This window comes from Cygnus olor, chromosome Z, assembly GCF_009769625.2.
Source record: "Cygnus olor isolate bCygOlo1 chromosome Z, bCygOlo1.pri.v2, whole genome shotgun sequence".
In the NCBI taxonomy this organism is placed as follows: domain Eukaryota; kingdom Metazoa; phylum Chordata; class Aves; order Anseriformes; family Anatidae; genus Cygnus; species Cygnus olor.
Window position 1 is genome coordinate 2,296,647 of NC_049198.1, and position 16,207 is coordinate 2,312,853.

The 16,207-nt window shown below is 43.3% G+C and overlaps 1 protein-coding gene across 2 annotated transcripts in view; it reads left to right on the plus strand.

The window, feature by feature from the left end:
* The window catches only part of MYO5B (myosin VB), an 87,197-nt gene extending 72,357 nt beyond the window's left edge, over positions 1-14,840 (plus strand). The window contains exons 30-40 of one of the 2 annotated variants that reach the window (XM_040540758.1): positions 3,627-3,704; positions 4,582-4,780; positions 5,265-5,358; positions 6,149-6,292; positions 6,724-6,875; positions 7,083-7,172; positions 9,089-9,239; positions 10,283-10,568; positions 11,537-11,711; positions 12,904-12,984; positions 13,935-14,840. In XM_040540758.1, the coding sequence (XP_040396692.1) occupies positions 3,627-3,704; positions 4,582-4,780; positions 5,265-5,358; positions 6,149-6,292; positions 6,724-6,875; positions 7,083-7,172; positions 9,089-9,239; positions 10,283-10,568; positions 11,537-11,711; positions 12,904-12,984; positions 13,935-14,087 (1,603 nt within the window). In that variant the 3' untranslated portion in view covers positions 14,088-14,840. The remainder of the gene's footprint in view (positions 1-3,626; positions 3,705-4,581; positions 4,781-5,264; positions 5,359-6,148; positions 6,293-6,723; positions 6,876-7,082; positions 7,173-9,088; positions 9,240-10,282; positions 10,569-11,536; positions 11,712-12,903; positions 12,985-13,934) is intronic. The other variant, XM_040540759.1, reaches the window with a different exon arrangement.
* Positions 14,841-16,207: the final 1,367 nt, after the last annotated feature.

Here is a 16,207-nt window from a genome sequence, read left to right on the forward strand (position 1 = left end):
CTTCATCTCCTTTTCTCTACCTGCTTGTTTGACAAATGCAGATATTTCCTACACAGTTTACATTCAACAAGGTATTTGGAGGACATAACCGTTGTGGATTAATGGCTTTTAACAAACACAGGGTGCTTTGCCGCTTTGTAAACTGGCTGCAGTAGGTTGTTAGCACACCAGGCTGGGAAAGGCCGTGACTTAATTAGGATAGAAAAGTGTGATGGGGAATCGTTTGTGTTTTTTTTTTTTTCACTTTGTTGTTACTGAATATTTGCGTTCCTAAAGTGAACTTGCTGAGCAAACTTTTAGCCCTCCTGCGGAGTAGGGATGAGGAGATTGATTGAAATAGTTTGCAGACCTAACTGCTGCAGTGAGGATGGAATCAAGCTCAGAAATCACCAGAAATGCTCAAACCGTCTGATTTTCCACGATACTATGAATCTCTTTCCTTGCAAGTGCACGAGTGAGCTGCAATTTAAAAATTCATGCCATGACCTTGGCACTTTTTCATCTCTTGAGGTTTGGGAGGGGAAATCTGCAGTCTCCAGGCTCCGTTTCCTATTACCCTCATTTGCCTTTAATGTGAAGCTGGGCTGGAGAAACAGCTCCTGTAACATGGTAGCAGTAGCTCGAGGTATGATCGTCCAGGTTTTTGGTGCTGATTTATCCAGCAGCTTGTAAATCATCACCAGCTTCCCCGTGGTATGGTTCCCTGTGCATTTGTTTGGATATTGGGTAGGTTTATAAGCTGTAGGCTGGAGCTGATGGCAATAAAACAGACGAAAACAAATGCTCAGGGAGCACGGGCTGTTGTTTTTGGGGGGTATAAATTAACATTCCCTCCCCCCAGCACCAATCTGGAAAAAAAAAAAAAAACACAACACAACTGCTTTCTCTTTAATCTTCATCAATAAATAAATATTTCAACGAGAAGCTTTTCTGGTGGGATTGCAATTCTGAAATAGGATTGATGAGCAAGAGCCACTTTTTCAGTGAGTATTTCCATTTCTCTTTACCGTGATACCTCTCACTCTCACCCCTAACCAAAGGGGATGCTCTGACCGCTGGGGCAAACCTGTGGGTCACTCCTAGCTTGGAGTCATGATATCTCAGCTGTTTAGGCTGGGACAAACGTGGCTCTATTTTGGTGAGCATGCCAAATTTCACTGAATTCACTGAATGCCTGATTAATCTGGGAATTTAAATACAGCAGGAGGAAATCGGGAAAAGCTGCCAGGTGCTGCTAACCCAGCCCATGGAGCAGTTCTGTTTCTCCCTGCTGCTCTTGATGGAAACCCTTTGATGCCAGGTCAAGGGGAAGCTTGAATTAAAAGCAGCCCCTTGTAAATGCAGTGAACTCAGCTTTTTTTTCCCTCTTTTTCTTTTTTTTGACTTTCAGCAGCTAAAGAACAAAGCATCAAGTGAGTTTCCAGCTAATTTTCTGCTTCAACAACAGAATGTAAACCTCAGTAGTTTCTTTGTTCCCCATTTTAGTTCTTGGGATCTTTCTTTCAAGGCTGTTTGATCTTGCTGGAAACACAGAGCCTACAAAAGACCAGGTGATGATGTTAGAGATAACCGCAGCGTGCATGTTTAATCCAAAACAAATCTGCATTTTCAAGCGAAATGCCCCTTACTCTTAAGATGATAATGATCTGAAGACGATAAAAATGAATATTTCTGGGGTTTGGTACGCTCGCATCTCCTTTAAACTACTTGCATCAGGCTACACGGAGGGAAGGGAGGCACCTGGGGCAGGAATTCCTCTCCCTTGCAAGAACCCAGCTTGCCAAATTCAGGTTGCCTGCTGCTCTTCTAGGTGTGTATTTCCAGTCCATAAAGGAGAAACAAGACTTTGTGAATTGCATCCTTTCAATTCATTTCAGGCTTGTTTGAGTGAAGCATTTAGCATTTTAGGAAATGATTACGGCACACGTGCTAATTAATCTAGTTAGCACGAAAGGATCCCTATTGACTTTTAATGCCTTGGTCAATATGAACGTCTGGGAGAAGGGAATCTCAATGATTTGTAAGTCGGTGCCACGTTGATGAATACAAACCAAATGCTTATTTCCCAGGGCAGCTTCATCTTAGTATAATTGCACTCCCTTGAATTCCCAGGCTACTGACTTGTACCACACTCTGAGGACTTTTCCTGGGTTTTTGCTTGTTTTCAATGTCTAAATACATGTTCTGTTAGGATCATCTGGACAACAAAAGACCTGACTAATAGATTAATGCAAACCAGACCAATAAAACTTCCCCCCGTATCTGTCGGACCACAGATCCTTTTGGAAACCTGCGATGTATGGGTAAAAATCGGGTTTTAATCAAAATTCATACGTATGGCTTTACCAGATGGATTGGCCAGAAGAGTTGGCTGGTGTTGAAATGCCACTCCAGGACAGCTGCAGCGAGACACTTCCTGGGTCCTTCTGTGGCAGTGCCACAATGCCCCAAAACCTCTCTAATTCCCCATATAGGGCTGATTAATGTCCATTATTGGGGTTTGCATCAGCAAGGGTGGATTCAAAGGCTTATCAGTCCAGGCTACAAGGGAACAGATGACTTCAGTTGGCCTCCACTAGCAGTGCTGCATCCAGTGGTCCCACAGCAGTGCTCAAAGCGTGAAAATTGGATCTCATATGGATGCAAGAGAAGCTGGGGAAACAACTATCCAAGGGGGGTTTGGACCCAAGGTTGCACTAAAAAAAAGGCTGATGTGTTTGGCTTGATGACTGAGGAAACCCTTGACTGAAATATATTCTGTTTTAGACCAGTGACATTTTCTGTAGAAGGAAGGAAATAGATGTCTTTTGCTTGATCAGAAAAATGTATTATTAGTGAAATGTGCCAGGGTACAGAAGGTCTGGAAGAGAAAGGGGTGAAATTCCCACTTATGAGTGAGATGTTTCAAGCAGGGCTGGATGAAATACCCAAAAATATATTAGGAGGTACATGAGCAAATAGCCCTTCCCTTTAGTCCTCGGTTTTCCTTTGCCAGACCCGTAGAGAGGTCTGCAAGAACTGAAGTGGTATAGAAGTACCAGCCACCCTTATTTTGGGGCAATCTTGAACCTGGTTCCTTGTTTTGTAACCTGAATGAAAGGAGAAATCCCATCTGTGGGGTGTTCCGTGTACAGATCGAAATATGTTTTGTAGGGTGGTGGGAAAAGAGCTCAAGCTGTATAGATTTGCAGACAGAATAGGTAAGGGATGAGGAGGGAGAAAATAGGTCCAGCTGCTGTAAATACGGTTTAATTTAGGACGTCTCCAGCCCATCCAGGGGAAATGGGATAGCCAAAAGCCCGTGGGCTGCTTTGAAAATGGGGAGTTTGTTGTCGGTGTGCAATAAAAATTGGGAAAATGGGTCTGTTTGCACTGAAATTTTAATGTGGTTTTGAACTAGCTGCCGTGGCTCGGGCTTTCCAGCTTTTTCTTGCAATCACATGGGAAACGATTTGGAAATGAAACTCAGGCTTCCACGTCCAGAGATTGGACAAAATACAACGTAACGCAAGTGTGCTTAAAAAAAAATAAAAAATAAGGATTCTGCTCTTCTTCCCCTTCTGTTTCAATTGACCTTTTGTCTCTCTCTGTCCTCTTGTTTCCTTTTTTCTGTCCTTTATTTCTAGCAAGACTGAGGACTGGGGTTATCTCAATGAAGATGGAGAGCTCGGCTTGGCTTATCAAGGTTTAAAGCAAGTTGCCAGGTCAACCGCTTTCTTTTTCTCCCTTCTTCTTCCTCTCGCCCTTTCACTTTCCATTTCATTTCTTTCTTTTCCTCTGCCTGTTGCCCTCCGTGGGAGCAGCTGGAGGGGGGGATATCTGAAGAGGGGGGATCTGAGACCCTCCTCTGATTTTTAAGATTTTTAATTTTTTCATAAAAAATATTAAATGAGCTGATCTGAAAACACTATTTAGAGGAAAAGTCATCATAATCTTTTGTATATCATGTAAAGCAGTCACACCTAGAGGGATCGGGGTAAAACCAGGCAATAACGGGGAAAATAAATGGTGATTCCTTTACTTTTCAAAGGAGGAGCCCAAGTTCGTAGAAGGAACACGTTCTTGAGGGTAGCTCATAGTTAATCCAAACGCACACAAAGAAATAAAATGAAAATTAGGTACTTAATACTTATTTCATGGTGGGCCTGTATTTTCCGAGCCTATTAAGGATATAAATTCCTGACAACATGATTACAAGGCTGGGTGCATTATTGTCTGTGTTTTTATGGTTGGAAAAGATCCTTTTGTATCTCTGGCTGGAAAATGGAGGTTGCGAATGGGTTGTACAGATCTTTAAAAATAAAACAACCGCAACAAAACCCTACAAAGAAACATGTTTAATAAGGAAGTTCTTGGATTTTTTTTTCCCCTTTCTCATCTTCTTTCAAAATTGTTTAATCTGCAGTAGAGTAAATGAGAGATTAATGTGAGTTATAGCCATAATACCCCCTTTGTCATTTTTATAGGGAGGTTGACTGGAAATATCTCCCATGTTGGCTGATTTTGAAGGATCTTAACTCAAACAGTGGTTACTGCCACGATACCGAAATAAATTCCTGATGGCTTTGCTCCTTTTCTCAGGTTGCTGGAAGCACAGCTCCAGGATCAGAGAAGAGAGCACGAAGAGGAGGTGGAAGCTCTGCAAAACCAAGTGGATGCGATGAAAGAAGAGCTGGAAAAACAGCAGCAGGCTTTCCTGCAGACCCTGCAGCTGTCCCCGGAGGCTCAGGTGGAGTTTGGACTGCAGCAGGAAATTACACGGCTCACCAACGAAAACCTGGTAAGAGACTGCTGAGAAGACAGAGAAGAGACAGGAAACATGAAGGGGAGGCACCTGGGGGTCTTCCAACCCTCCTAAAATCTCCGCAGGATCCTTCAGCATCTCCCCCTGGTGCTGTTGGTGCGCTTTGCAGCATCAGTACCCTTGAGCTGTTGGTTGGTGCCGAAGGCTTTTGTCGCTCCTGTGTCCTTTATTCTTTTTTCTGAGCCTGCCTACTTGTGGCACTGCCTACCAAAAGAGATCAGTGAAGTTGCTGGTGGCCCCTCTGCTCTGTAATTAGGCACTAAGGCAATGTCAGCCTTTCCTTTTGCTTCTAGTAACACAATTTTCCTCTATCAAAACACTTGTATCGTGTGTTACTGATACACAGACCAGGCTGTGAGCTCCTGGCTGCTAGTGACTCCCACCTCAAACTCACCCCAAATGAGTTGTGCTTGTTCTTTTTATTTTTATTTTTAAACCCACTGCGTCTTCCGTTTTCCAGGACCTTAAAGAATTGCTAGAGAAGCTGGAAAAGAATGAAAAGAAGCTGAAGAAGCAGCTGAAGATTTACATGAAGAAGGTCCAAGATTTTGAAGGTGACTTGGCTGGTGGGTGGGGGAACAGCACTCTGTTTTGGCTGCTTGGGCCAGCCTTGGAGGCTGCAGGCTTCCTTTCCTTCCCCCCTTTCTTTCCCCCCGTTCTCTGTTGATGCTGTGATTAATCACAGAACCCCGTTCTCGTGAGCTAATCTCTGAAAACGAGGCATTAAGGGAAATTAAGCCGAATAACTGGCGAATTTCCACGGCTGGCACAGCTGCTCTTTGTCAGTGTGCTTTGCATGCAGCAGGCTGATGGTTCCTGCTATACATGCGTGCTGGTCTCTTCCATTTTATTAACATTTTATGGGTGCACAGTGCTTAATATTGTGCCTTTGTGGTACTTAGTTCGGCTTTACAGCCAGCCTGAAGCTGAGATGCTTAGGTATTTTTCATTGCCTGGCTTTTTTTTTCCTCCCCCTCCATGAAAATGATGCATTAAAAAGTTTCCCATGGGGTTACCGGTTACCACCTTGTAACTGCAGCCTGTAGTTCCTTGGAAAATAGCAAATGACTTCATCTTTTACTCTTTAGGTCTGACGTCTGGGCTCTTTCTTTCTTTCAGTAGACTGGTAATTCAAGATGTTGTAACTCAGGACCTGCTTCTCTAAATTTGTATAGGTCTGTCTAGGCTAAGGGTTTTATTGGAAACTTTCTATAAAAGACAGTGGCCTGCTGCCTGCTCTAAGGCCAATGAATTTTCGAAATCTGGGACAAGATGCTTTACAAATAGTCCTCGGTCACCAGATGCTAATTTTCACCCTCGTTTCACCCTCCTTTCTCTTTTCAGCGTACCAAGCCATGGTCCCGGAGGAGAGGAGACAACACGAGCGTAACAGGCAGGTTGCTGTCCAGAGGAAGGAGAAAGATTTTCAGGGGATGCTGGAATATTACAAGGAAGATGAGCCGCTCCTCATCCGAAACCTCATCACAGGTGAGGAATTTGCTCTGCTCTTGTCTGGCTCCTCCCGCTCTCACCTGGGAGAATTTGTAAATTTGACATCTCAAAACAGGCACAATTTTTTCTCAAATGAATCCTTCCTAGGGCTGCGTGTTTATGGTGATGACAGTTTTGGCAGGCAAAGCTGTGTGTTGCCTTACCAAGCAGATAACTGGCACGGATATGATCCTTAGGGGTAGAAAAAAATGGAAAATGCAAAAAAGGAGGCTGTAGATCCCAGAGCAAGCAGCAACTGATGAGCTTGAGAGAGCAGCAGAGAGGGATACAAGTTGCAGAGCCAAAATCTTAGCATCCTCGGGGCGGGGGAAGAAGAGTTTGCCTGGGTACATCTGCTCAGGTGTTTCTGCTTCACCTGGCATCAGCAAATTTTAAGAGGATTTAAAAATAAATCTCAAACCTTCTAGATCTCAAGCCCCAGGCAGTGTCTGCTACCGTTCCCTGTCTTCCTGCCTACATCCTCTACATGTGCATCAGGCACGCGGATTACATCAACGACGACCAGAAAGTGCACTCCTTGCTCACCTCCACCATCAATGGCATTAAGAAGGTGCTGAAGGTAGGCGTTGGCTTCCTCTGTCTTAAAATGGTTATAAACCATGTCAAAATGTCTGATATTCAGCTCTCGTTGTGGTTTTCAGACCCAGTCACGCTTGAAACAATAGTTTCAAGATCTAGGTGGCGAGACTCCAAGCCATTTTGTCTTGCTGTGCCAGCTGCCCCCGTTGAAGGAGGGCCTCACGTGTATTTCATTTTGCTCCTCCAGAAACACAACGATGACTTTGAGATGACATCCTTTTGGTTGGCGAATACGTGTCGCCTCCTGCACTGTTTGAAGCAGTACAGCGGAGATGCGGTAAGAAACTCGTAGCTGATCTTAAATGTTTTGGCATTCCTTCCAGGGGTGGTGTTCAGGTCCCCTGGGTCCTAGTGGCTTTGCTCTGGCAACGATTTGGGGTCATCTTTGACTTCCCTCCTTTCTTCTATTTGGATATAATGTGAGGCTGCTCCTAACAGAAGTTCGTGGGGCACTGCACACAGACGAGATGTTTAGAAGAAGAAACCAGCAACCTTGTAATGCACTTTTTCTGGATGATACCCAGAAATTTTTGAGTTTCAAAGCCAGTTGTGCTATTTGATCTGTCAGAACAGGGGATTTCCTTCTGGCAGGCTGCTCTTGAAGGCCATTTCCCTCAGTTTGGTAGGTCCCACAGCTTTCCTTTAACCAAGATTTTCAGACGAGGAAAAATGTTCCAAATCTTGCAATATTTTTGTGAGTGTTTCTATTGCTTTTTCCTGTTCAGCTAGTTCAAAATAACAACACTTATTCATACCATAATATTTCAGAAGGAAATCCTCTCGTTTCTTGCCACCTCAGTGTTTCATCTTTCAGTTTTTTCCTTTATTTATAGCCGTATCTGATCCCTTCTGACAAAATCAGATCATCACAATCCTCTTGGTACGTTACACACCACCATCCTTATAGCCATACACTGTTGGTATTAAAATTTGTAGCATCACCCAGTTACGTAGTTTGTCATTCAGTCGTGACTCATTCTAGATGCATTGAGCAATCAAGCTTTAGGAATAAAGAAAAATTGAGAATTTAAAGCAAAGTTTTCATGCAACCAAATGTAAAAATTCAGATCATTCACATGATGATGACCTCTGAGTCCTCTGGACCTCTGAGTTTTAAATGAAAGAGTAAAATTATTTAGTTAATAATCAGTTTAAGCTCTAGTTTGCCCTCTTCTGCCTAGATAACAACATTACATTTAAACAAAATCCTGCTCCAGAAAACAGCAGGAGAAAAAAAACCTTTAAATTTCACATTCTTTGCCATGATTTGCTGTGTTAGCTGAAGCAGCTGTTTACAAATCCTTTTAGTATTACCTGTAGTTTGAAATACATCCGATTTTAAAAAAAAAACAAACGTTTGAAAGAAAAACCCAAGCTAAATTCAGCAGAGCACTCCTATTAGTCAGGAAAACTGATGTATTTTGAGTTGATTTCAGAATTTGCATATTGTATTTTTGCATTTTGCCAGTCAGCAAACAACGAAGCAGTTGCATACCTCTTGCTTTGACACAGAATTGATAAGAGCATATAAACAGGCAATTACAGTGGCTGTGTTAATTACATAATTGTGTCACGTTTGCCTCCGCCAGCAGAGTTGGCATTAATGTGTAAGCCCAGAACTCAAGGCTGCAGCATCCATTTGCGGCATCAGAAATCTGCTGTGTTTTCAGCAAGAGGCAGGGAAAAAATCAGCTACGAGGGAGATTTCGGAACTTCAAAACGGTTGAAAATGTTGTCAAAAAACATCAGCACATAGTTATGTTTTTTTAAATTATTTTATAAAATTTTATCCTCAAAATAATTGGGCCTCACAAATAATTGCGACTCCCAATAAGCAAATGGATTTAAAAAAATGTTTCTTAGGGGACTGCAGAGTCACTTTTAATTTCATTTCTGTATTGAAATTTATACAGATGTGGTTTTTCTTGCTAAAGATAAAATGAAGAAGTATCATTTAATGATGCTTTTTTAGCCCTCCTAGTTATAATTTATGACTGAGATAATCACGCGTGATTTATGACTCTTGATTTTTTTTTCTATAATAGAGTTTAAAAATGCCCCCTCGTGTAACATATCTGGACGTGTTATGCTCTAGGGTGTTTTGTATTTATTAATTTTTAATACGTACGGTTATTTTACTGGACTACAGAGGGTTGGAATAACAAAACCAGATGCTTTAATCTTCTTCCTCAGGGTTTTATGACGCAGAACACGCCGAAGCAGAACGAGCACTGTCTCAAAAACTTCGACCTGACCGAGTACCGCCAGGTGCTGAGCCATCTCTCCACCCAGATCTACCAGCAGCTCATCAAGGTAGCGGAGGGCATATTGCAACCCATGATCGGTAAGTTCCCAAAACGTTAGCTTTTAGGAGTGTTTTATTTGTTTGTTTGGGTGGTTTGCTGCAGTTATATACTCCATGAGTGTTTTTCAGTCCTTTGTACGGTGCTAGCAAGACTTCTTCCCAAAGGAAAAGCCTGCAGAGGCATATGTTAGGGAACAGAAACAAAAAGGTCCTCATGTTAGCAGTGTCCTGGAGTGGAGGAAGCAGACCTGAAAATAAGAATATGCACTAGGGAGGAGTTTTTATCCCCAGAGATGGAAAATAGCTCCTTCCTTTCCGTTTGGGAGGTAGGGACAGAGGGGAGGTAGCGCTGGTGGTTCTCTGCAAATGGTCTTCCCCTGCAGGTTTGTGGCTAAGCTTTTTATGGGTGGAAAAACTTATAAGGAGAGAGGAAAAGAAATGAAAGAGGACGATAAAGAACATCTGGTTTGCTTTGCAAGGGCGAATCAGTATGAGAAGAGTCATCTCCTCAGCTAAATCTGTCCTCCTCCTTGCTGAGCTCATGGCGGGGGCTGTTCTCAGTGCTCTCCATCTCACAGCTGGAGAGCTGCTGGTATTTTCCTCGAGCTCACAGCCTGGACCCCTCTAAAGCTGGGACTCTTTCCCTTTGCCCTCTGAGTGTCATTGCACACGCTCTGGCTGTATCTGACAGCGTTACCTCCTACCACGGCTGCATATGCCCTGCTCCTTGCAGAAAGTTGTCGTGTTCGCGTATCAGCTAGCCAGACTGTAAGAATTTACGACGTTTAATCTGTCTTCGTTTAATCTGTCCTCATCTCTCCGAGTTCTCTGAGCCAATTAAGGCTCTGTGGTAGGTGTAGAGGGAGAATTGATTACAGCTCGAAGAGTTTCTGCAGCATGATAACTTATTTCTGAGTAGTAAGGCCAAGGAAAAAAAAAAAAACATGATCTTGCAGGTATTCTGTATGCTTCAGCTATGTCATCCTACCACAGATAACTAGCAGTGCATGGATCTGTTCTCCTTTCAAACCTCTAGTGATTATTAAATGGTCGTCTCTACTAATTTTTTTTCCCTTTTTCAGTGTCTGGGGTGTTGGAATATGAGAGCATCCAGGGGCTTTCGGGAGTGAAACCGATGGGCTACCGGAACCGCTCGTCCAGCATGGAAGACGGCGACAACTCCTACAGCTTAGAGGCCATCGTTCGCCAGCTCAACACGTTCCACACCACCATGTGTGAGCAGGGCCTGGACCCCGAGATCATCCAGCAGGTCTTCAAGCAGCTCTTCTACATGATCAACGCCGTTGCCTTGAACAACCTCCTGCTGCGGAAGGACGTCTGCTCCTGGAGCACGGGCATGCAGCTAAGGTGAGACGAGGGATCGGGCTCAGGATGGGCCTGCTTAAGTAAATTATGTTAATTTCCTAAGTGGGAAATGAATTCTGAATTAAAATCATTTTACAGAGGTTATCTCTGGGGCGTGCTTTCCCCACGCTTGCCTCACCCCACCAGAGCAGGAAGGCTGCACATCCACCAGAGGGGATGCAGGATGGGTTGCTTAATGGGATGGAGGAGCCTCCTCGGTTCCCTCCCAGTGCCACGTCTTCTCTTTTTAATCCAACAAGCACTCAAAGGCTCCGATTCTGCAGGTGGATGCTAAAGGCAGACCCCTGTTGCTGTGTGTGAAGGGCTACAGACCTCACGGGAGCTGTAGGCAAGTGGCAGAGTGGGGACGGGGCTGGGATCCGGGACCCGTGTGCCCCAATCCTGTCTCAACGCGGTGTTGAGATGAGGACTGAAATCCCAAAGGGACAGCTAGTGCAAACCTGCCAGGAAAAGGTCATCAATATTTAGGAGCCCTGGCATAAATCTATCAACTTCCTTCTCACTGTAAATGATTTAAACCTTCCCTTCGCCACCCTTTCCCCATCCCACAGGGGATTCTTTGCGTGCTGCTCTTCAGCCTGAGAGTGGGTGCAGACAGATATTGTCAAAGGTACTTGGGTACCTTGCAGGATTTTGTTAGTGCTTAGAAGCTTGTTAAGAGCTTATTTTTTTTAGGGACTTACAAAATTTGAATGTATCTGAGTGCTGTAGAAAATGACATCCCTTGTGTTACATGGCTCATCTCTTTCTAAGGTACACAGAGCATAAATTTTGCTTTGAGCTGTAGAGTATTAAGCTTTGCTCTGGTTGTCTTATGCCATGTGAATCACAAATATGCATCAAAAATCCCAATATACCAACGCTGCAAGATACCCTTAGGCCTTGTGAGTGATTTCTGAGATGCTACGTCTTACCTCTCAGCTCGACTCTTACCTTTGTTGCTCCCCCAGGTTTAACATAAGCCAGCTGGAGGAGTGGCTGCATGGCAAGAACCTGCAGCAGAGTGGAGCCCCACAAACTTTGGAGCCCTTGATTCAGGCAGCCCAGCTCCTGCAGCTGAAAAAGAAAACCTCGGAAGACGCCGAGGCCATCTGCTCCCTGTGCACAGCGCTCACGACGCAGCAGGTGGGGAACAGGAGGGTACACGCCAGGAATCAGGGCAGGTGCCATCCCAAACAAACGTGTCTCCAGTTTGCTCCTCGCACCCTGCCTGTGAGCAGGATGGAGCCCTCGGTGTGGGAACGCTGCAAGGCAACTTCTGACCGCCCTGCTGGGCATTTGGTGCCCGCAGAGTCCGGTGTAACCAGGGCAAGGCCGGTGATCTGCTGCAGAAACCACAGGGATAATCCAGCAGCTTGGGGATTTAGTGGAAAAACACCTGGAGATCGCTCCTAGGCACTAACAGTTCTGCTGAGCCGTCAGTGACTCTCCAGTGTGAAGTAAATACTGCCTTAACCCTCCGTTTTTTTGATAAGTGGAGATAAGCTGCGTGCTGAATACGTTGTCAACATCTGTAAGGGAAAGGTGTTTCAAAGCTGTCTGCCTCTGGTTGCCTTCCGGCTTCGCCTCACCAGCAAATTCCTTATTCATCAGTGCCAAAATGCCTTATTCACTAGCACCATGAGCTTTCTGGCTTTGAGAATGAAAGCTCCTCTTAAACCCACCATGAAGAAATGCTAATAAAGCTTTTTGTTTAATGAGCAGCGCAGACCAGAGGGTACTGATGATTAAAGGAGTGGGAAAGAGTGGCCACCCGGCGCCAGCTCTTTGCCCAGACTCAGCGAGTCATTCCCACCGTGGGGACAACTTTTAAGGGCTGAAATTTTACTGCTGACCCCTTTCAGACGTGGCCATCGTGCTGCTGCTCTTTTACAGGGCCCCTGCTGGAGGTTCAGAGGAAGCTCTGAAGAGGAAGCTTTCAAAAGCCAGCTTGCGGTACAAGCCAGACATTTTAGGTTTTATGGCAGGCCATAAACCCACCTGTTGTTTTGCTGGGTTCTTAACCTGCGGGTTGTCCTGCACAGATTTGTGTTGGGGGACCAAGGAACCAGGGTGATAATCGTGCTGTCTCCTAGGCAAACAGGCATACTGTAAGCAATGCTTATAAATGTGCAGAGCACACCACGTCTCTCCCTCTACATGTAAATTTAGCTACTGTATTTCATCAGTTCTGTGCAGATTTCTCCCAGTTCTGCTTCTCAGTGAGGTCACGGGAGGTTTGCTACGGCCATACCTCGACAAAATGTTAGTGGTGCTCTGTGGTATGGAAAATTTTGGCTTCTTACGATTGCCTGTAATCCTATTTTGTTTCCAACAGATTGTAAAGATACTTAATCTCTACACTCCTGTGAATGAGTTTGAAGAACGGGTGACAGTAGCTTTCATACGAGACATACAGGTAAATCAGAAGGCTATGAAATGGAAGAGACAATAATGATTTAATATATATGTTGTTACGAATAACTCAGGTGTTTTGTAACGGGTACTGCTGCTGCATGTTGTCCTGAACTTAGTGCTGTGTTGCTTACTTGCAACACACAGCTTCGGGGTTATCCAGGCTGTTAATCACAAAGGATTGAAGACCAAGATAAGCAGCGAAATTCCCAGCTCAGACAATTTTGTAGCACGCTGGGATGCATGGTAACAAGCAGCACAAGCCCACGAGAAATTTTGTTGTCAGAACAAGGTGCCAGTACGATTAGACCCTTTATTAATAAATTTATTTATAATTTGAAAGGGTTTATTCATTTGGACTTTAGATCCCAGATTTGACTTTGGGAGCAGAAAAGTTTTTGGGGGGCATGATCGTTAGCAGCAACACAACTCAGAAGTAAGGTTGCAGGAGCCAGTGAAGCATCACTGGAATAGTTACCTCTGATATAGAGATCAGAAATTGGCAGCGAAAGGGAAAAAACAAATAAATGAAAACCAAAGGGTAGGTAGACATCTGATGTTTGTAGGGAGGAAGGGTGCTGCAATAGAAAAGCAAAATAGTTCTCACTGGTTTTTGCGGTATCTCTAAAACTGCTATCAATTCAGAAAATCCCTTTGTAAATATGTTCCATGCTGTCAGACCCAAATTTGTAGGAGAAAGTGAAATCTGTGTAATTTAACCAGTGCATTTAAACTGAGTCTTTATAGTTATTTAAGGCACAGGATGTTTCAGGTTATATTATCCAGCTCCTACTCAAAAACCAAGCTTCCCCTTGGGCTGGAAACAGAATCCATCTCTCTAGTATCCCTTTTGTAAACGTACACTCGCAAACCTTTGATTATATTAAACATGGCAAACACAAAGGAAAGGCAGTGACTGAAACTAAACGTGTGTTTTCTTCTTATACCTCCTAGACACATTTGCAAGAGCGAAATGACCCCCCGCAGCTGCTGCTAGACTTCAAGCACATGTTCCCCGTTTTGTTCCCCTTCAACCCTTCCTCCATAACGATGGACACTATTCATATTCCGGCTTCTCTCAACTTGGAGTTTCTCAATAAAGTCTGAAGAAAGCATCATTAAAGCCTTCGCTCGTACCTAGAGGCCTCCAGCAAAGAAAGAAAAATTGCAAAAGAAATGTGAGGAGCTCTTTAAATATGGACCAAACAGGTCTATGGAAGAGCCAATACACAGTAATAAATGGATGCTAAACTGTACAGTAAAAAAAGAGACTGATCTGTATGATTTTTTTGGTAATTTACATCTCAGAATAAGGATACTTGAAATGTAGATTTATTTTTTACTGCTTGATTTTATGTTGACATAGTTCAAAGCCCATAATAACCTCCAAAAGCCACTAACAAAAAGAACGGTGAGTGGGAGACAACTTATTTTGATCTTCATAGGTGTCTGTGAAGGAATGACAGTTAAAAACAAAATCTGAGACACTTACGCTACCTTCAAGGACGTGTGGTTTGCCTAATAACTAGGTGGTGTGGATGTGCTAATAATGGAGATACGCAATTCTGTCTCTTCTTCTTGCTCGGAGCTGTATTGTAAAAGTGATTTCAGAAGGTGCAAGTATGTATTTATGACACAGGTTACGGTCACACTTGTTTCCACTGATGTGTGATTTGAGAAACGCTGTTGTTCGAACTTCATATTGTGCATCTCTTACTTACCTGCTTCAGAGGAATCAAATAAATTGGCAGTTTGGCCTCTTTTGCACAGATAAGACATGCCAATGCAACCCAGTGGATTAGTCCTAGCCATAGCAGTCAATGGAAAAATTCTATGTGATTCAAGCAATGTTTTAACACACACACAAAAAAAGTAAAATGTAAAAAAAAATATAATTGTAAACCAGTATGTTAGCGATGTAAGCCAATTCTTTAAGGGTAAACAAGAAGATTTTGATCTACAGCCTTAAACTGATAAAAACAGCGATCAATCTGAATTCTAACCATTAGGATTTGTTTGTGTAGCTTATAAATTAAAACAGGCGAACCCTCTGACGTCCCCAGGTAGGCACTGAGAGGGGACAGCTACTCACAGAAGCAGCAACTGAATTTTCTCAGTACGTACTATAAGGTGTTTAAGAAAGCAGAAGGCCACCAGCCTTGCAGAAAAAAGGTAAAAAGGAAAAAAGGTTGGGTTCCTGGGGCTGCGTGATGCCATACAGTAATCCTGATTGCCTTCAGTCCATAAATTAGGACTACACTTCTGTGGGGTGATCCTTCTGCCATAGCTCAGTGTGCCAAAAGGCAGCCAGGAAATTTAGAAGCAGTGAAAGGAAATTTAGAAGCAGTGAAATGCTCATCTTTGTGTTGTGAGCATTTTTGGCCTTTCCGCTTCCGTAATGGTCTTATCTACGTAGATGTTAACTTATTTGCTTTTGTGGTTGCCATTTCTGTAGTCTCAGCAATTCTGTCCCCATTAAGAGCTTTCAGAAAACCTCTCTGCATCCGACTGCGTTCAGTTGGTCTAAATCATATCCAAACAGCGAATTTCTGATCGGGTATCCTGTCAGCTTGGAGTATTAAAAATAGAATGTAAAGTCTCTTAAAGATTCACGCCGCTGAAACCTGCCATGCTGCAGGCACCTTTTGAGATAAGGTGTGTGTTTTGATTTAAACACCGTGTATATAATCGATGTATATACAAATTGTAATAGACCTGTATGTACTATATATGTATATTACTATCAAAAAGCACATTTTTAAAGAAAAAAAAAAGTTGAGTGCTGTTAAGAAATACATTGGTCTATGCCTGTGTTGTTTCAGATGGATGATGATTTAGTACGCCTGTTACCAGTGAAGGACCGACTTAAGGTCATTCTCTAGGGAGAAGTTATCTTTCCTTCTAATCATCACCCAGCTAATTACTGAAGAAAATTGATTGCTTGTATAGTACCAGCACTACCTCCAAACTACAGTCCTTGAGCATTTGCATCTGCTACGTATATTCAGTAGTGCCTTCATCGCCCCTTCGAACACAGTAAGGATGACACCACCATTTTGCTGTGTCCAGCAAGCCCATGCTCTTCTGCCACTTGCTCATCTACAACATTTTTATTTATTGTACCTACCTCTTTTCACGTTTTGCAAATGAATGTGTTTTGTTTTTTTTTTTGCAATGCTCTGAATTTAATTTTTAATGATGTTTTATCCCTTTTTCCATCCTGTAGT